The 20,991-nt window shown below is 47.3% G+C and overlaps 1 protein-coding gene across 5 annotated transcripts in view; it reads right to left on the bottom strand.

Annotated features, from left to right (window-relative positions):
• The window catches only part of LOC121459742 (regulator of G-protein signaling 12), a 99,884-nt gene that overhangs the window by 58,130 nt on the left and 20,763 nt on the right, over nt 1–20,991 (bottom strand). For all 5 annotated transcript variants that reach the window (XM_041669720.1, XM_041669722.1, XM_041669721.1 and 2 more), the window contains exon 3: nt 5,584–5,700. In XM_041669720.1, the coding sequence (XP_041525654.1) occupies nt 5,584–5,700 (117 nt within the window). The remainder of the gene's footprint in view (nt 1–5,583; nt 5,701–20,991) is intronic.

Below are 20,991 nucleotides of genomic sequence, written 5' to 3'. Positions count from 1 at the left end.
GCAGCCTGAAGCTGGTAGTTAGTGAGATCCTATCACAAGAAGAGGAATGGCAACCGAGGATGTCCTCCAGACTCCTCATACAAGTGCACACAGAAACACCCACACACACACAAAAAGAAACACAGAGGCAGAAGCAGGTCTTTTTTTTTTTTTCTTTTTTTTCTTTTTTGGTTTCTCGAGACAGGGTTTCTCTGTGGCTTTGAAGCCTGTCCTGGAGCCAGTCCTGTAGACGAGGCTGGTCTCGAACTCACAGAGATCCGCCTGCCTCTGTCTCCCGAGTGCTGGGATTAAAGGTGTGCACCACCACCGCCTGGCCAGAAGCAGGTCTTAAATTGGATTTTTTTGTGTGTGTGCATGCGTGCGTGCTGAGAGAGCACCCAAGGCATCAGTGTTGAATGTGCTAAGCAAGCACTTTATCACATGATAAATATGCACAATTGCATGTTAACAAACTTGAAAAAGAATACACTGCATTGAATCTACAGGTCATCTTCTAGCTGTGTTCATAATTGACTGTTGTACAGGATCCATGTGTCCAGCAACCTTGCTAAATCCTACTCATTGTGCTGAATAACTGAGACATCACTTGAGATTTTCTTTGATAATTTTTAATCACTTGATAATAGTAACATTTTTGTTTCCTTTTTGCAAGCATTTCACATTTCTATTATTTTTATCTCCTGTGTGCATCAACTACACTGCCAGTACAACTGTAAATGGAAAGGCAGCCACTTGTGTCTTGTCCCTGTCTCAAGGAAAGCTTATACAATGCACACCAGGCCACTCTGAGGACTGTGGGACCCAGAGGCTCCTCTCCACTTTTACATTGGTAACTTCTGTTTCACTATACATGGGTAGTGAATTTTACCAAACGCCTTTCTGGCCTGTTGAGAAATATGTAATTTTTTTTTTTTACTTTACTCTGTTAATGTAGTAACTTACGCACACATACATGGTGGGGGGTTATAATTTTTAAATACCAACCAATGTGTCCCTAAAATAAAAATTATTGCACTCAGGTTGTTAATACCTTGGCTAATATCTTGTTTAGGATTTTTACATCTAGTATTAGCCAATTTCCCAAACTTTCTTCTCAGAGTTTTTGGTTCCAAGGTTATAGTAGCCTCATCAAAAACAGCTGAAAGTAAGTACTCTCTTATCTACGGTTGGATTAACTGCTTTAACCTTGATTACTGCACAGCTCCTGCTTCCTGTGATTCTGTTCTAAGACTTTTGTCCAACCTGAGATGACATCCCACTGCCCTTGTCTGCACACTGCTGGGCTGGAAAGGCAGCCCATCTCCACAGGCCTGTCACACCAGCCTGAGGACCTGAGCTCAGATCACCATCACCTCCATGAAGGCTGGAGCATAGCTACACATCTTCAACCCCAGGGTTTGGGGGACAGAGACAAGCAGATTCTGAGGTTCACTGGCCAGCCAGCCTAGCAGGATCAATGAGCTACAGATTCAGTTAAAGAACTTGCCTCAAATATAAAATGGAGGCAGATCAAGAAATACACATGATGCCAACCTCTGACCTCCACCTGCATGCATGTGCACACACTCACGTGACCATGTACATACATCTCTTTCACACCCACACACACCCACACCTACTCACACCCCCCCCACACCCACACACCAGAAAAAGAAAAAGGAACTAAAAGAACATTAAGTTAGTAGTCACTTCAAAGCACTCTCTAACGTCCAAGGGGATTTCTTCTCTGAGCTGGATGAGTCAGCAGGGCACAACTCACCAAGCGGATAGGTGCTGGTGTTTCTAGTCTGCCTGCACAGAGGCAAGAACAGGCCATGCGCCATTTGTCACTCTTCTTCTCAGAAGAAGCTTATGGTCTAGCCCATGCTCAGCTTTGCAAGCTTCCAAGAGGGTGTGGCAAGAAAGCACTAAATAGCAAATCCCACCAATAGAGGAAGGAGACTAATGTGTTTGAGGGACTGAGCACAAGCAAAGCAAACAGTGGAACAGGTAGGATATAAGTCCAGCACCATCCCATCCCTGCAGCTGGAGGACAGGAAGGTAGAGTCCTCTAGAGACTCAGGTGGGAGACAGAATTCTCGATTCCAGTACAAGTCCCTCACAGAGAGCAGATCAAGGTGTTCCCGGTGTCATCTGGCTGGAAGCTATCAGGAGACACTAAAGCAAGTGTCATCAGTAGGGAGTCCTCAGGTTTTGCTCTAGTGTTCAACTAATCACCCGGGAGACAGACCTCTGGACTTACCTGTGGAGGAGTATTTTGATTGTGTTCAATGACGTAAGAAACCACATCTTTTTTTTTTCTTTTCTTCTGAGGCTGGGTTTCTCTGGGCAGCCCTAGCTGTCCTGGAACTCACTCTGTAGACCAGACTGGCCTCCAAAACAGAGATCAGTCTACCTCTGCATCTGCTAGGATTAAAGGCATGCTCTACCGCTTCCCAGCTGGGGAACCCCATCTTGGCCATGGGTGAGGCCGTTCCCTGCAGAGGATCCTGGACTATACAAACTGAGACAGCCAGTTGAGCACTAGCACGCACACACTGGTCACTCCCTGCTTCATGACTGCAGATTCCATGTGACCAGCTGCATCAAGGACAAAGACCACCTTGATGTTTCTGCTATGATGACCCATAACCTTGAATTGTGACCCAAAACAAATCCTTTCTCCATTACATTCCTTTGCCAGGATATTGGTCACAGCAACTTGAAAAGAAACTCAAATAGTCACAATACTGTGAAACACCATGCTGGGAACATGTGCAGCTGTTCCACCCAACATCAATGCTCCCACCCTGCCACGGGACAGTCAGAGAGAACCTGAGCCCCTGGATCATCACAACACCGCAGGGCTCATGATACCACCAAGCAGCAGCAAGTCCACGGGTCTTGGTCCAGCACTGGAACCCAGAGAGTAAGAGACAGATCTGCACTCAGGGCTGCCAACCAGCAGAGTGATCAGAAGTTGGACGTCCCGTCCTAGGGAGAGACAAGTCTTTACCACAGACCTCTCACCAACCACAGAGAAGTCAGCCCAGAAGCTTGTCTGGGCTCTAGATGCTGACTGCCTCTCCCTTGGGAACATGGCTCAGATCCTTCTTCATATATTGTGTTCCTACTGCAGCTTCCTGCTGCCAAAAAGCAGCTCCTGGTGCTGCTGAGCCAGATGATTCACAAAGTTTCTACATGGGACAATGGTCAGTTTCTAGGCACCAAACCATCCATGAGTGTGGAACTGGTTCTTTCCTGGGACAAGTCCAGCACAATCAGGATACGCCCAGGCAGGGAGGAGCAGGCTACAGGCTCCACATCACTCACATCCAGCGTATCCACACCTATGGCCACACAGGTAAGTGCTCTAACCAGTGAATGTGGAAGACATAGAGAAGCAAATAGGTCACCTCAAGATGAAGTGGATCAAAAACAGATGCCCAGAAAGATCAGACCGTGACAGGGTCGCCCGGCCACATTTGTGTGTGAGGAGCATAAGCCCAGGTAAGACTATGTAAAGGCTTATGAGGAGGAAAGGGGATGCGGCAGGAAGACCTCAGCTAAAAGGATGGATGGGGAGGGAGGGAGGCCTCAGAATGGCAGGAGAGAACAAGAGCATGGACACCTTGTGCCACATGACTGCATCCATCACAGACCATCCCTAGACCACTACCTGAGTCCTTAGAAGGACAGGGCTGACATCCAGCAGTAGCCAGAGAGTGCTGGGATTGAGAGGCACAAGACAACAGAGGTAGCACCGTACATCATCCAGTGAGGCTGTCTCCGCTCCAGCTGCCTGCAGACCACAGAGAGCCTCTTGCCATGTGTCCTCCAGCGAGCAGAGCTACTCAGTAGCTAGTCATCAGGACGGCATCCCAGCACTCTGCTGTACTCCACAGCAGCCCTGGTCACCAGGGTCAGCTGCACCCCAGGGTAGTGGAGCCCACGGATGCAGAGACTAGGAGGACGTTCCTAGCACACCCACAGCAGCCATGCAGAGCACAGACGGACAGGCCCCAGTCCCCAAGTGGTCAGGACTATTTGTAGCTTCTGCACTTTGAAATCTTTAGGAGAAATTCAGAAAGTTTAAATAAGAGGCTACCCATATGATGAAAAGCCACAGCTTCACTGTCATGTGACCCAAGAAGCATTTAATAACTGGTCTACAATTGGGCTTCCTTTCTGTAAAGAGGCCAGGTCAGCAAGACACGCTGACACAGGCCTGCAATCCTATCCCTTAGGAAGCCACACAGAATTGTGAGTTCAAGGCCAGTGGCCATACTGACAACCCTCTTGTTGTGATACTCTGAAGACAGCAGGGAAAGGTTTGGAACACCAGCCCACGCTCACTTCTCACTGCTGACAACAGCAAGACTCCACTGCTGGCCAGCAGGTAGAACCAGCCCATCCCTAAACATGAAGAGAAGCAAAGCAGTAGCCCAAACTTCTACAACAGTTTCTCAGACATCCACCATGAAGCTATATACATGCTCAAAGTTCAGACCAGTGAGGCCTTCTTCTCACACAAGTGGAGACGTAAGCACCCCTGGCAGGAACCCCCGCCTGGAAGCAGGTGAGCCATGATCTACTTTCTCACGGGTCCCCAGGCTCAGCCAGACCTTGCCACACAGCCTCCCATCTAACACCAGGAACTGACTTTTCTCTTCTAGGCCATGGAACAGCCCTGCAGCTGATCTTCACGTCACTAGGGACATACACGGACACTCAGCTCTTCCACTTACACAGCCGTCCTAGCACCACCACATGTGTGCAGGGGATGTGTAGGGAACACTCACAGCTTCCTTAGAGCAGACACTTCATCTTCCCCCACATTTCCATCAGACAGAGGAGTCTAACCGCCACAAGGTTATAGATCATGCCACAGAAAGCCATAAAATAAATCCTGAGAGCAAATGGCCTGCGTTTGGAAAGTGGCAGAACAAAGCATGGCAGGCAACTGTGCCCGTCAGAATTCATAAACCAGGAAACCCAGCAGCATGATCTGTGGGTGCAAATGGCTCAGAGAGGGGACAGGAAGAGCACAGAGGCCCTTGGGAGCTGTCACTGCTCTGTATGTGCTGTGTCGGCTAGTATGGCATGGCACACGTGCCCCACACAGCAGAGACCCCGCCTGTCAGTGCTGCTGTGCTGTCATTAACAGCAGCGCACCCACAGTGCCCACTGGCCGTGACAAGTCCTCAGCCCTCATGTAGAGATGACTGGTGCGCCACCATCAGGGTCTGTACTTTCCTTCCCTCTAGTTCCTGGAAGCCTAAAACTCCCCAGAAGAATAAAACCGATTCTTAAAATGGCCTTTGATCTGGTTGATCGGGTCTATAGGAAGGAACAGAAATGGGCCTTACCTTAACTGTCCCACAGGATTAAACACACTCCTGTCTGACCAGGGCTCCCCAGTGTGGGGGTCCAGGTGACTCAGGTACTTTGAGGGATAGGGACAGTCTAGCACATGCTCTAGAAGCTCCCGCTAAGGGGGAAGACTCCAGTAGGCTCCCAGAGGGAAGAGCCAGAGCGCTGGAGGGGAACAGAGGGGAAAGAGTGGCCAAGGCCCACAGTGGTCAGCAAGTCCAATCCACCTACCTCAAGATCATCAAGGGAGCGCGTGATGCTGAACCTCCTAGACCTTCCAAAGGATCTTCGAGCTGAGGTGCGCTGTGAAGTCTGAGCCAGGGTAACTCCCCGCCCCAGTTTTGAGCCCTAAACACAAAGGAAACAATGTGTTAGGTAAGCGTTGTTGGAAGAGATGATCAGTTCTGTCCTCTGTGCTCCACTCAAGGAAAAGCCAAGCCCAGCAGCACCGTGGGAGGTTCAGTTGAAGTCACTGTTTGGTACATTTTAATTAAAATATTTACCACAACATATATAAAATTGTAATAGTCCTCCCAGGATCTCGAGCTATCTGCTGCTACTTACCAACTGTGTACCCTGGATGATAAGGCCCGCCCTGCTTTCCCAAACCACACACAGACAGCGGTCTCGGGGCGGACTGATACTGATGGCTACACAGCAAAAGTCAGTGTGAAGGCTGTCTTCTTCACACCTGGGCTCGTGTCATCTGATGGTCACTTTAAGCAGCTAAGAACACCCTAACCAGTGTCTGAAGATCATTCCAACAAGAGGCTTGTGTTTCTTCCTTCAGGAAATGACAGTGTTTGCTGTTATTTCTTCCCAATTCAACATCTCCTCCTGGAAGGCGGAGGGGGTCTGAAAAAGACTTAGGAAGCTAACAAAATGTACATGACTGTGAAGTCAGAGGACTCAAGTGTGGATCCTATCACCCACAAAAGGTGGATCACAAGCACATATAAGTCTGGTTCCAGGGGATATGACACCCTCTTCTGGCCTCCACTGGCACACACACGCATACACACACACATCTTAGAAAATGGGAGGGGCAGAGAGAAAGAGAGTGCAAGCAAGCAGACAGGTCATCTGGCTCGGACAGTTCAGTAAGTTAAAAGGACTCACAAAGTCTCAGACACCCCAGGTTGTGGGAGCAGTGAGCTGTTAAGTGAGGAGCTCCCGGGATGCAGCTTTCGTGGGTCCTCACTCATGCTGGAATCGGCTTTTCAGTGATGCAGCTGCCTAAAGATGTTCCAGTCCTTAGTAACCCCTCACAATGGTCCATAAGCCCCCGCAATACACTCACTATCCATGGGGCTGGCTCTACAGCACTCAGACTCCCCAGAGAGGGCACCTGGAGGGCAGTCTTCAGACATCAGCATTCAGGCCATAACTCAGTAGTGCTGAGCACCCCAGTGTTGGCAGTCATCACCTCCATCCACAGCCAGCACCTTCTCACCTTCCCACATGAAACTCTCCCCATGTCTGCCTTTTCTGCCTGATAATGGCCACTTTGGGCCTTGTATAAGCAGAATCACTACATCCTCATCTTTTAGTGACTAGCTTGTCTCATTGGCCATAATATCCTCAAGGCTCATCTGTACTGCAGCACGTGTCAGGATTTCTTTCCTTTTCGAGGCTGAATTCCACTGCATAAAGTAGCCAAATTTTCTCTTTCCAGTCATCTATTCAAGGGCACTTAGGCTGCCTCCATATCTTAGCTGCTGAAATAATCCAGCTATAAATATAAACTCTGGTGTACAAACATCTATTCTAGTCTCTGCTTACAATTATTTTGGCTATACCAGAAGTGGAATTGTTCAGTCATAAGGTGATTCTATTTAAAGGAATTTTAAGGACTTGCCACACTGTCCATAGTGGCTATTCTACCGTGGATTTGCACCAGCAATGCACACAGTTCAAATTTCACAAGTCCTATCCAGGACCTGGCACTGTCACCTCACTGGGCCGAGTGTGCTGCACTGCACTGGAGCCATTGCCACCTGCCTGGTGACAATGGGGTTGAGCATTTCTCACATGCTTTCAGCATCTGAATATCTTCTTTGGGAAGGAGTCATCCCGAGTCCTTTGTCCATCTTAAATCAGATTTTTTTTTGTTTATTTTTTTTCCTTTCTGATGTTGAATCCCATTTGTGCTAGACCCAGGTTCTGTCGGATCTGTTTGAGCATTGTCTCCATCTCAGAACCACTTTCCTGTGTTCTTGATTGATTCCTTCAATAAGTCCAAGTTTTGAATTTTGGGATAATGTAATTTCTATACCCCCTCCCCTTGCTGCCTTTGTTGTTAAAATTTAAAATTCTTAACCCAGAAGCCTTAACCCTAGACTGCAGGCTCCAGTAAGGCAGGGACTTAGTCTGTCCTGGTAGCGCTTATCTCTGCCCTTCCACAGTACCTGGGAAAAATCAAGTGTCCACACAGTCTTACCAAACAGATGCTGAGCAAGAGTTTGGCTCTAAACAGAGACCAGATCCATCATCAGAAGGTTCTTCCAGATGCCACACAGGATTCTGACAAGATTTGGAACTGACAGGTTTGCTCCTCCTGTCATATCAATCAAGGTCCCCATGAGGTGTCTTAGTAGAGAAAACTCATTATGTCAAGCAGCTGATTTGGTGCTGGGGGACAGGACAGGCAAGGAGGCCCTAGGGTGTCCTGGAGGCAGAGGAGGGCTGTTCACACTGAGCAGCTCAAGGAGGGACCACAGAGCTGGGACTCTGAGAGACGGAGGGGAAGAAATGGTCCCTAGGGATGAAGAGTGTTATTATTGTGACATCCCTGTCCTCTGGTTCATTTAACATCCCCAGAGACAAAGCTTGCCAGCACATGACTGAGGAACAAGAAGATGGTGCAGACCCCACTCCTCAGGGCACAGAAGGTCTCAGGGCTGGGGGTACAGCTAGAACTGGTGTGTTACAGCAAAGTTAAACATTAAGAATCCAAAAGCCAAGATCAAAACAGCTTCAGAGTGTCACACACAAACTGAACAATGACAGCTGTGCTGTGTTGTGTCCGTGTGTCTGTGTAGGTGCACACAAGCACATGTATGCGCATGCATGCAGAGGTCAGAGGGCAAATTCAGGTGTCACGTCTCAGGCTTGCTGGCTAGTTATATGTCAACTTGACACAAGCCGGAGTACTCTGGAAGAGGAATCTCCGCTGAGAAAATGCCCCTCAGACTGACCGTAGGAAAGCCTGCTGTGCATCTTCCTGACTGACTGTGGGTAGGCCCAGATCACAGAGGGAAGTTCCACCCTTAGACTGCTGGCCCTGGATGCTGAGGCAGAAGTTAAGCGAGCCATGAGAAAGAAGCCAGTAAGCAGCACCCCTCCATGGCCTCTGCTTCAGTTCCTACCTCCAGGTTCCTGCCTGACTTCTTTCCCTGATGGAGTATGACTCAAGTGTTATAATCTGGAATAAACTCCTTTCTCCTCAAGTTGCTTTAGACCATGGTGTCTTATCACAGCAATAGGAAACCATAACTAAGACAAACAGGGCCCATGACTGGCCTGGAACCTCACCAAGTTGGCTAGGCTGACTGGCCAAGAACCCTAGTGATCGCTCTATGTCCATGCCATATTGTCATTGCTCGACCTGAATTCTAGGGCTCTGAAACACTCTGCCAAATGAGGCCCCCTTCAGCCTTACAGTGCACTTCATGCGTACACTGCTTGAGAAACTACTCCTGGCCACCGTGAGTCACGTCTGAGAAGTGGGGAAGTCCAGGTCTTCTACTCAGGAAAGGAATGGACAACACACAGGAAAGCACATGTGAGCACGAGGGCAAACTGCATCAGTTAGCACGTATCTGTCAGGCAAGGCCAAGAACTCTACAGGGAAAATGAAGTATGAACTACCGCACCGAGAAGGGAGAGAAGGAACCAAGGAAACAAACTACATGGCCTTGAAAACAAAACAAGGCAAAGAGAGAAAGGGAGATTTGGTGCCTTCCAGGGGCCCAGGACTCACCTCTCCTCCCATTACATGGATGGACCACGTCTGTAGATTCCTTCTGATTCACTCATATGCTAACGGAAGAATCTCAAAGTGAACTGGGAAAGAAATCCAACTATTGACCTCCAATACGGAAGTGGAAACATTTAAGTAAGAGTGCTGATCGGAGCCGGGCAGTGGTGGCACACGCCTTTAATCCCAGCACTCGGGAGGCAGAGGCAGGCGGATCTCTGTGAGTTCGAGGCCAGCCTGGACTACAAGAGCTAGTTCCAGGACAGGAACCAAAAGCTATGGAGAAACCCTGTCTCGAAAATAAAAATAAATAAATAAAGAAAGAAAGAAAGAAAGAAAGAAAAGAGTGCTGATCGGACAGGCCCGTGCCACTGGTATAACCTGGTTGTTTGCTGATGTCTAATAAAAGAACCCAGAGCTGGGGATGTACCTGAGCTGTGGAGCCCTTGCCGAGCATACACAAGGCCTTGGATTTAATTCTTAGCTCTGAAATGGGGGGTGGAGATTAATATGTGAAAAAGGGAGGAAAAAGAGAAGGAAGAGAAGGAGAAAAACACTATTAACTTGATACAATATCATTTATTTTATAAGAAAAATATTGCTACCAAAACTAAAAACATGAGAAAGGGAAAAAAGTACAGAAGAGTCTCACAACACAGATTCAAAAATCCTACAAAACTATTAGCAAACCAAATCCACTAGCATATGAAAAGCTCATTGTGCTGAGCTGGATTATCTTGGGAATGCAGATGTGGTCTAACATTTGAAAATCTAATGAAGAGGGGGAAGCCCACACAATTCGATGGATGCAGAACACTCAAAAAGAAAAGCTCAACTAGAACACCCATTGGAGGATTCATATTAACAAAGGAAGAAAAGGATCTTCCCAAACGCAGAGAGCTGAAGAAAAGGCCAGGAACCAACTGTATTTTCATATGTCCCCAGAGGTGGCATTTATAATTTATGATGGTCCCATTATTAATAGCAACAAAATTACATAAAACAGCTAGGAATGACTCTAACGAAACAATATGCCTTATTAAAGACACTCAGGAAGGTAATTGCCAAAACAGCTGGGAGAAAAAAACAAGGCAGCAGGATGGCTCAGAGGGTAAAAATACCTGCTACCAAGCCGGACAGCCTCAGCTTGGTCCCTAGAACCCACAAGGTGGGTGAAGAGAACCAGCTCCCTGGCCAATTGTCTTCAGACCTCCACACACATGCTGTGGTTCACATGTGCACGTCACCACACACATATACACACATACTGTCTTAAATCCCTGCCCCTGGTCAACAGAGCGCACAAACACATCTCTCTAAGCCATATTCTTCCACCTCCTGTCCCCAAAGTCTCATGCTTCTTTCAGAATATAAAGCACAGCACAACTTTAAAAGTCACCACAGTCAGACTGGAGAAGATGGATCAGTGGTTAAGTGAACTGGCTGCTCTTCCAGAGGACTTAGGTTCAGTTCCCAGCACTCACATGGCAGCTCACAACAGTCTGTAACTCCAGTTCCAAGGGATCTGACACCCTCGCACAGACATTCTTACAGGCAAAACGCCAGTGCACATAAAATAAGAATAAATCATTTTTAAAAAGAGGTCTCCATAGTCTTTAAAAATTCCAACACTTTAAATCCCATCTAACTGTGAGTGCCTCTAAAATAAAAACAAGCTATATACTTTGAACACATACTAGCAAGAATGAATATGTTTTATTCTCAAAGGGAAGAACCAGGGAATAAAACAGTCACACCAAAATAAAACTAAAATCCGTCAGGTGAAATACCAAACCCTACACTTTCCTGTCTAGCATCTGGAACTTAGAGCATAAACATCTAGCTCTAAAAGGCTGGGGTATCCCTGACCCCCTGAATTCTGCCAGCTGCAGCACCTCCAGCTTCTCTCTAAAGCTCAAGCTGGCTCCATCTGACACCTGCGGCTCTCGCTGGCAGATGTCCTATGCTCTTGGCAGCTCCGACATCCTAGGGTCTCCACTGAACCTGACGTTTCGCCTTCACAGCTCCACATAACAGCTGTTCACAGGGACTACAACCAGCCACAGGGTACCTGGCCTCAGCTGCTCTTCATGATCCTTGCATCTTTGTCTTTAAAACCAAGTATACAAAGCTTACAATGCTAAGTTCTGCTGCCAGCTCAAGGTGTAACCAGGCTCCTGGGACTACACTGCATGCAGACCTTGAGGACAAACTCTCCTGGGAAGGTGTTCTTTTAAAAAAAAAATTATTTATTATGTATACAATATTCTGTCTGTATGTATGCCTGCAGGTCAGAAGAGGGCACCAGGTCTCATTACAGATGGTTGTGAGCCACCATGTGGTTGCTGGGAATTGAACTCAGGACCTTTGGAAGAACAGGCAATGCTCTTAACCACTGAGCCATCTCTCCAGCCCTGGGAAGGTGTTCTTAAGGAGCAGGGAAACTTTTCAGGTTAAGTTTCATTCCTTTAAATGAATTTGTTTCTCTACAGGATAAGGCCTCCCACGGGTGAGGTCCTACCCTGGGATATCCTTCCTTTTGTCCCAGTATAACATGGCAGGCTTCTCTACATTGGTGCTGATCTCTCTACCATTGACGGCTGCTTCCTCAGCACCAGCCTGAATACCATCCTGCCTTGACTCTCCTCTGCCAAACAAAGATTAGTCCATCAACCTTCAAATTTAATCCTACTCAAGTTTTCACAAGACAGAAGAGATGCAGCCAAATTCTTGGCAAAAAAAAAAAAAAAAGAAAAAGAAAAGAAAAGAAAAAAAATCACAAGATTTGTCCCATCCCAGCTCCTGTTAGAGCTCTGTTTGTTCCCTCTGAAGCCTGATGAGCCGGATCTCTCGATAGCCCATTAAATCCTTCACACGGCATCCAGTGGCTTTTTAAGCCCAAAGTTATAAACTTCTTCCACATCCTCCCACAAAACACGTGGTCATGGCAAAGCTTATCACAGCAACTACCCCACTCTCGGAACCAATTTCTGCCTGAGCTTCTTTCCTGGTCACTATGATAAAATACCTTAACAAAGGCAACTCAGGGGAAGAAGGGGGTTTCTCTTAGCTCACTGTTTCAGGTTACAGTCTATCTTGGTCAGGGTTTCTATTGCTGTAAAACACCATGGGCAAAGCAAACTGGGGGAGGAAGGGGTTTATTTGGGTTACATTTCTACAATGTGGTGGCTCACTGAAGATAGGAACCTGGAGGCAGGATCCAAAGCCCTTGCTAACCTCATTCTGAAGGGCTAGGGCCTAATAGAAACAAAATCCATTGCACACCTGAGCTTTGGTTAAACTGCATGGGCCTCCTACGACCCCCTAGACTCCTCAAAGGCATCAACACTAGCCTAAATTAGGACACTGGCTGTGCTTTTCAAACAGGGTTGGGATGAACTACTTCCTTTTTTTGGCTGGTCTCGAACTCAGAGACCCCCTGCCTCTGACTCCCAGGTGCTGGGATTAAAGGTGTGCGCCACCACCACTGCCTGGTGATGAATTTCTTAATATCATAACGCTTACATGAAATCAGTGCCATGAGTTCACCAAGACACCAGTGCACACAGACACTGCTCAGAACCTTGGAGGGATCCACTTCGAAAATCACGTGCTCCCGGAGGGTAACAGGCTGACACTGAGATTAAAGGAAGCTAATGTGGGAATTTTTATTACAAAATATCAAAAACTTAGGAAATCTCAGACCAGAGTTTCACTTTCACCCTCATGTTATCTATAACACTATGCTCCACGTCCACCACAGTCACTTCCCCAACAACAGAACTCAGTTTTTTCTTTGCGTGCTTTTAGGATAAGCAGTGCAAAGTTCCTCTCAATACATTCTCTTCAATGTAAAGAACATGTTTAGAACAATCCCAAACACCATCAAAAAATTTTTAAAAAAATATTTTAAAAGCCTGAACAAGCAAAAACTATTACTCTGCTGGGTAGTTTTGTGTGTGAACTTGACACAAGCTGGAGTCATCAGAGGAAGGAGCCTCAGCTGAGGAGATGCCTCCTTGAGATCCAGCTATAAAGCATTTTCTCATTTATCCATCAATGGTAGAGGGCCCAGATCATGTAGGTGGTGCCACCCCTGGGCTGCTGGTCCTGGGTTCTATAAGAAGGTGGGCAGAGCAGCCATGGGAAGCAAGCCAGTAAGCAATACCCCCTCCATGGCCTCTGCATCAGCTCCTGTCTCTCGGATCCTGCCCTGTGTGAGTTCCTGCCCTGGCTTCCTTCAGTGATGAACAGCAATGCTGAAGTGTAAGCTAAACAAACCTTTCCCTTCCCAACTTGCTTTTTGGTCACAGTGTCTTTGTCACAGAAAGAGAAGCCTTAACTAAGACAATCACGTTATCTGGGTGTGGGATGCCTGTTTTTTTTTTCTTTAATTTTAATAAAGAAAATAGAGCTGGGCAGTAGTGGCACTAGCTTTTAGTACCGGCACTTTCGAGGCAGAGGCAGGTTATCTCTATGAGTTTGAGGCCAGCCTGGTCTGCAGAGTGAGTTTGTGAGTTTGAGGCCAGACTGGTCTGCAGAGTGAGTTTCAGGAAAGTCAAGGCTACACTGAGAAATCCTATCTCAAAAAGACAAAAATGAAAGAAAGAAAACAGAGACACTCAAAACATGGAGAGAGATTATTTTCATGGTAGGAAAACTTGGTAACTTAAACTCATCAACTCTTCTAAATTAATCTACACATGAAAATGTAATTGACATGAAAACACCAATAGTATTTTGGGGAATCTTTTAACTGAGTGTAACTACATCAAAGCGAGGCCTAAGCAAAATTAACATAAGGTAAGGGACTTGCCCTATAGAAAGAAACAGAGACATCCTGAAGTCATGATAAACTGTTATTCAGGTACTCACAAAGCAAAAACAGGCATGCGTAGAGGGTCTTGCCCTAGAGACACAGAGACATCATAAACCTACAATAAACTGACAACAGAATAACAAATTACCAAGGAATAGACCCATACATAACAGAGCATGTCTGTGGTGGAATATTAGTTGAAGATGTGTTACATTTGTTTATGCTATGGAACATTTGTTTAATGATGCAAAGATGTGTTGCATTCTTTTATGTTGCATTTCTTTTAATTCTGTGAAGCTGGGTTACTTTGCCTGTCTAAAACACCTGATTGGTCTGATAAAGATCTAAATGACCAAGAGCTGGGAAGGAGAAAGGATAGGTGGGGCTGGCAGGCAGAGCAAATAAATATTTAGGAGGAGAAATCTGAGAGGGGCGATCAAAGAGCTAAAGGAGGCAAGGAGGACTCCAGGGGCCAGCCACCCAGACACACAGCAAGCCACAGGTAAGAAGAAAAGAAAGGTACACAGAAATAGAGAAAGATAAAAGCCCAGAGGCAAAAGAGAGACAAGATAATTTAAGAAAAGCTGGCTGGAAACAAGCCAAGGCAAGGCTGTGCATTCGTAAGTAAGAATAAGACTCCATGTATTTATGTGGGAGCTGGATGGCAGGCCCCAAAAAGTAAAGAGTAAAAAACAAACTACGTTTTGGTACCCATTGTGAGGCTCGAATACACAGGGCCTGAGAAAGCTGGAAAAACTACAGATATGGCCCCTTTAAGAAACTCTGCCTTGGCCGGGCGGTGGTGGCGCACGCCTTTAATCCCAGCACTCAGGAGGCAGAGGCAGGTGGATCTCTGTGAGTTCGAGGCCAGCCTGGTCTACAAGAGCTAGTTCCAGGACAGGAACCAAAAGCTACGGAGAAACCCTGTCTCGAAAATTCAAAAAAAAAAAAAAAAAAAGGAAACTCTGCCTTATAGCAGATCATTTAAACAGCCTTTCCAATGATAAATAGAAAAAACTAAGTTAAACAAACAAACAAACAAAAAAACCCAAAAACCACCTGCCACTGTGCAGGACACTGGCATTCCAGGGTTGCGGGTTAAATACAGTTCCTAGTCAAAGACATCTGTGACCAGGCCGAGAGCCTGAGGCTTGGCTCTCATGTAGCTTAGCAGTTTAAAGTTTGTTCACATGGTCAGGAAAGACTAGAGATATGCATTAAAAGAGGGCCAGATGGGGGGGGGGGAATATTTTGTGGCAGGGAAAAATATCTAATCTTTAAGGTAGTAGAATTTTACTATGTAAAACACAGATTATACAGGAACTTGTAGGCATCCAAAACCATGAAGGCCGGGGTGTATGTGAGTGCACGTGTGTCTGTAAATGTGTGGTCCTGCGATCAACACAGAGCAAGTAGTCAGCATCTACAGTCCTGCCTTCCCAGAAGAGACAATCGGGCAGAAACTGTGTGTGAGCAAACAAGAGGTGTGAACAGATGCACCGCAACCTTCACAATCAATGCAAACGTAAGCCACAGTTAACCACTGCTAGTGCTAGGAGCCCAACAACCGCACCCAGACCCGGCAAGAATGCCAACATGGCACTGATCCTGTAACAGAGGGCTGGAGAGGTGGTTCCGCTAAAACTGTATTCTGCTCTTCCAGATGACTCAAGTACAGTGCCCAGGACCCACATAAGGCAGTTCAAACTGCCTGTAACCCCAGTTCTTGGTGGAAATCCAGAGCTCTCTTAGGACTCTGGGCACCAAGCACACATGTGGTTCACGGACATACACACAGAAAAATATTCATGTGCAAAAGAGAATAAAACTAAGAAAAATAGGAGCATAAGAGCTGTGTGTGACACATTTACACAATGGAACATTCATACAGCAGAAAGGTGATCAAGCTGCAGCTACGCCTAACCTCGCAGGGAAAGCTTTGAAGTTGTGCCGGGCTACTATAAGCCAAGGGCAGACTTGCAAAGCATCCACACACAGTGGAAGGGCAGCAAATGGCCATGTTTGGGAAGCCAATTGCTCAGCTGGGGCTCTTCCAGCAGGAATCTCAATCGTCTTCCTTCCCGGAAACTAAACAAAGGAGAGGATGGCAGGCACACCCGTCTACGTCCCTACGCCTGCAGGGCTCCTCTGCAACCCTAGGTCCGCTCACCCTCCTGGAGGCACCATCCAACAGTCAGACACCATCCTGGCGACTGGCACTGCAAGGGGGCTGCTGCACAGAGCACACCTCTCCAGACAGGCAGTACTTCACATGGGAACACTGGCCACCTCGTTCATCAAAGACATGGAGTGGGTACTGGGGGCTAGACAGAGCTGAGTCTCAGTTCACACACGGGATGGCCACAGATACCCTGCTCAGGGAGGTAACAATATGGGGCCTTTTTTAGGTGTGGTCTTTGTTGATAGTACCAGGAGAAAGTATCTATTTTGAAACTTCCTCTCACACAAGGAAAGACTAGACATATCTTGTTTGTTGAATGCAGAGCTCTCTTGTTTGTTGAATCTAGGCTTGGTCTCGGCCAGCGTGAAGGAGGAATTACCATTTTCAGCTCCACTCCTCACTGTTCCACGATTGTTGTGTTTTGTTTTGTGTTGGAGTCAAGGTTTCAAGTTGATGGGGGAGAGTCTTCTGTTTTGTGTTAATTTCATTGGTTAAATAAAGAGACTGCCTTGGCCCTTTAATAGGACAGAAAATTAGGTAGGCGGAGTAGACAGAACAGAAATCTGGGAGAAAGAAATCCAAGTCAGTCAGTCGCCATGATTCTCCCACCCAACACAGACGCAGGTTAAGATCTTCCCTGGTAAGCCACCTCGTGGGCTACACAGATTATTAGAAATGGGTTAGATCAATATGTAAGAGCTAGCCAATAAGAGGCTGGAACTAGGGGCTGAGAGATGGCTCAGAGGTTAAGAGCACTGCCTGCTCTTCCAAAGGTCCTGAGTTCAATTCCCAGCAACCACATGGTGGCTCACAACCATCTGTAATGAGATCTGGTGCCCTCTTCTGGCCTGCAGGCATACATGCAGAAAGAATACTGTATACCTAATAAATAAATAAATATTTAAAAAAAAAAAGAGGCTGGAACTAATGGGCACAGGCAGTGTTTAAAAGAATACAGTTTCCGTGTAATTATTTCGGGTGTAAAGCTAGCCGGGTGGCAGGATGCAGCCCCGCTGTTTATGCAACATCAAGTAGTCCAGACTAGCCTCACTATATGGCCTTGAACCCCTGACCCTCCTCCTCCCTACCCTGAGTGCTAGTTACAGCTGGCTTGTTCTTTTTAAAAGAGTCTTTAGGGGCCATCAAGATGGCTTGGTAGTAAAAGCACTTAGCAAGCATACTTGATGATCTGAGCTTAGTCCCCCAGCACTTAGTAGGAGAATCAACTCCAAAGCTGTCCTGTGACCTCAAATGCATGCCGTGGCCCACATGTTTGTATGTGTATACACATTAACAATGATGATAGCAGTAAATAAAATAAAAAAATTTAAACTATCTAAACTAATGTGTTTTCATCTAGGGAAACGTTCTTAGTCACTAAGTTTACATTTCCATTACAGAAATAAACACAAGATGAAAATAGGCTCCCTGGCTCTCACTGGCCCCTAAGGTAATGGTTATCACCAGTCTGCCTGCTCAAAGTCTCTCGTTGGCTTGATGTGGTGGGGATGGGAGGTTGAAGTAGGTACTGAATGCAGGGCCTCACACACTGGGCAGGCTTCCTACCATGGACCACATCCTCGCTCTCTTTTTCCTTTCTGGTGGACCCTTACTACACTGTCGAGGCTGGACTTGAACTGTGTAGCCTAAGCAGAACTTGAATGGGCTATCCTCCTGTCTCAGCTCAAGAGTGACTGGATGACAGGCCTGTGGTATCACCTGCTGCAGCAGCATGTGCACACCAGGGCTAGCCACACAGTCGGCAGGAAAAACCACACGCTGCACATGCCTAGGAAGCTGAGTTCAAGTCTAGAGCCCACAGTGAGAGAAGAGAATTCTCAGAAGTTGTCTTCCGACCACATGTGTGTTACAGCACATGTGTGCATGGCCACCTGTGTACACATACACAATCACTTTAAAAGCAAAAAAATAAACGTGAATGGTTAACAACGGCTTGAGGACACTAAAACCTTTATATAAGAAAGGGATTTAAATGTGCATTTCTGTGAGCTGCTGTTCTCACTGGGCACGAGGAGTCCTACTAGTCACACACTGTCCCTCCTCATGAATGACAGCACACTCTTGAAACCCCAACCCCAATTCCAGGGACTCAAGCCCTGCCTCCATCTCCAACATCTCTGGACTCAGGCAACCAAGAAGGTTAACTTGCAAAGGAACCCACACTGCATAGAACTCAGTTTGATTGGTGATGGTGGCACACGTCTTTAATCCCAGCACTTGGGAAGCAGAAGCAGCTGGATATCTGTGAGTTTAAGGCCAGCCTGGTCTACAGAGTGAGTTTCAGGGCAGCTAGGGCTACACAGAGAAACCCTGTCTAGAAAAACAAGAAAGAATTCAGTTTTATTCCTGTGCCCAAATGATGCCTAATGCAAATTCAATCCATTCGTAAGCAGTCAGCAGACTTCCAGTCTGATCTGTGATAGCCTACCACATCACACCTGAGTCCCGTTCTGGTGTCTTTCATGTCTACCCCTGACAGCTCAGTGGGTTGGCAGGGAGTCATGTAACTGCTGCTTTAATACTTCAGAGTGAGAGCCCCTGCCTGTCATGGTATTAGCATAGGGTGAGACCACTGCTTGTTCTGAGCCACCTCGTTCCTGTGCTGATCCCCTTCTCCCAACATTACTCTCACGTCTATCACTGAGCACATCCGGTGCTATCATTTACAAGTCTGGCACTGGCTACTTTAAGAGACAGACACGGCCTCCATCAATTCCAGGAGTTCACTACCTGTAGCGGGCTGGTCTGCGCTCTCCGACAACCACATATTGAATCCTAAACCTAGAACCTCAGCACATGCCGATGCCTGCTGACAAGTGCCCATCAAAGGAGCTCACTGGGTGACCCTGATGCAGTATGATGGACACAGGAGATCAGAACACACACAGGATGACTCTGGGGACATATGGAGATGACCCCACACAAGGCTTACCTCAGGAGGACACACCCAGGTCTGTGGAAGAACATACCTCCACCTTCAGCCCAAACAACCTGGCATGGCCCGTACACATCCATACAGGCATTTACCCTCAGGCCCCAAGGAGCCTCTCGAACATCTATCTCCCAGCCCAGGGCAGTCCTATCCACACACTGCACACACCAGTGAAAACATTTCTCTGCCTCCTGAGATCAAAGAGAAGGGAGGCTTGCTTGGCCATCATGGAAACCCAAACCAAGTGAGGACCTCTCAACTCTAACCACCTGACTCCCTCAGTCCTTTCCACTACCCTCCCTGGCATTTCAGCAGATGGAGGTAGGAGGGTCCACTCTCAGGGGGCATCACCATTCTTGCAATCCCCCCCACCAAGCTGTTCAGTGGGAGTCTTGCAGCTAAGTGAGGACGGTGAAGGCAAGAACACCCCAGGAGGAGAAGCCTTGGGCTATGGCAGTCCTGATGCTAGGGGCATAGGAGCTCTGAGCTTTCTGACAGTCCCCTGCCAGCTGGCAGGCTCAAGCCCACGGTTTAAAATGTCCCAGTTACAGCAGTGGCAAATGAAACAAAAACCCCTTCTAAAGGGAAGTGAGGAAGTGGCAGGCAGCAACCTGAGCTGCCTGAAACATTTTAACAAGTGTCCCTGCAGGCAGACCCCAGAACTAACTTGAACATCTGGCAATTTGGGGTGGGGTCAGGGTTCTCCTCCTTCCCCACCAGGCTGGATCTTGTCAGGGCCCAGCCGATGTCCTATAAATCAGGGCTTCAGCAAGAAGCTGCTTGCAGGTGTGTTAGAATTCAATGGAAGAAGAAGAGATGAAGTCAGGGCTCTTTGAAGATTGGATGGGTAGCTGCAGACTGAGGGGGCTTGTTCCTGCCTGGGTCTCTGAGACTTCATGGATCGGATACAGGCAGGAATTTGTTCTGGCTTCCAGACAGTGAGACCACACACCACTTCAGAGACCTGCAGGCCGAGCTGCAGACCTGCTCTGCAAGGGGTGGCCCCTCACTGGCATCCCAGGACCCTGGGAGCTTCAAGCTGCAACCCTTCTCAGCCCTTGGCTATCTGTCCACTGCTCGCCAGAGTTTATGCTTGTGTTGTTTAAATCCTGTGTGGCAGGCCAGTTTACCTCACTTAAGGTCATTCCCAAACTGGCTAGCCAGACATTCCTCAAGGGGATAGCCACTATCCAACTGGTACTCTTTGCTGTCTGTTTACTTCATTCTTACCAAGTCGGGGACAGGTGACAACCACCTTACTGGCTAAAATGCATTTGTATGCACTGCCTGCAGGACTGCCTGGGCAGTTGCTCCTGGTCATAAGGACCTCCTCGAAGGAGCATCTGGGCAAGGCTTGCTCCAAAGGAAAAGCTAAGGAAGTAGATCCCCGGCAGTGGGTGGGGAGAGAAGGGTGAGGAAAGTGACAACGTATTCCTGGGAACCTAGAAAGCTGCCTTAGGGCTGGGTACACGTGCAGGAAAGACCCGAGGAAGCCACAGTTCTTAACTGAGAAGGAAGAGGAGGCTAAGGCAGGAGAACTGACTGTCTCAGGCACCTAAGATCTGACATTTCTGTTACATTATGCGTCAGTCACAAAGCTAACCAGGCAGACACTACATGGGTGCACAACAAAGAATAAACCTCATACACTCTGCTCGGGGAAGCCAATTAACAAAAAAAGCAGATAAATAAGAACATGGGACTGT

The sequence above is a fragment of the Microtus oregoni genome, unplaced genomic scaffold (genome assembly GCF_018167655.1).
Source record: "Microtus oregoni isolate MIOR12 unplaced genomic scaffold, Mior012 000019F_ref0000042, whole genome shotgun sequence".
In the NCBI taxonomy this organism is placed as follows: domain Eukaryota; kingdom Metazoa; phylum Chordata; class Mammalia; order Rodentia; family Cricetidae; genus Microtus; species Microtus oregoni.
The sequence above is the reverse complement of the archived record's forward strand: the minus strand, read 5'-3'. Positions and strand labels throughout refer to the sequence as shown.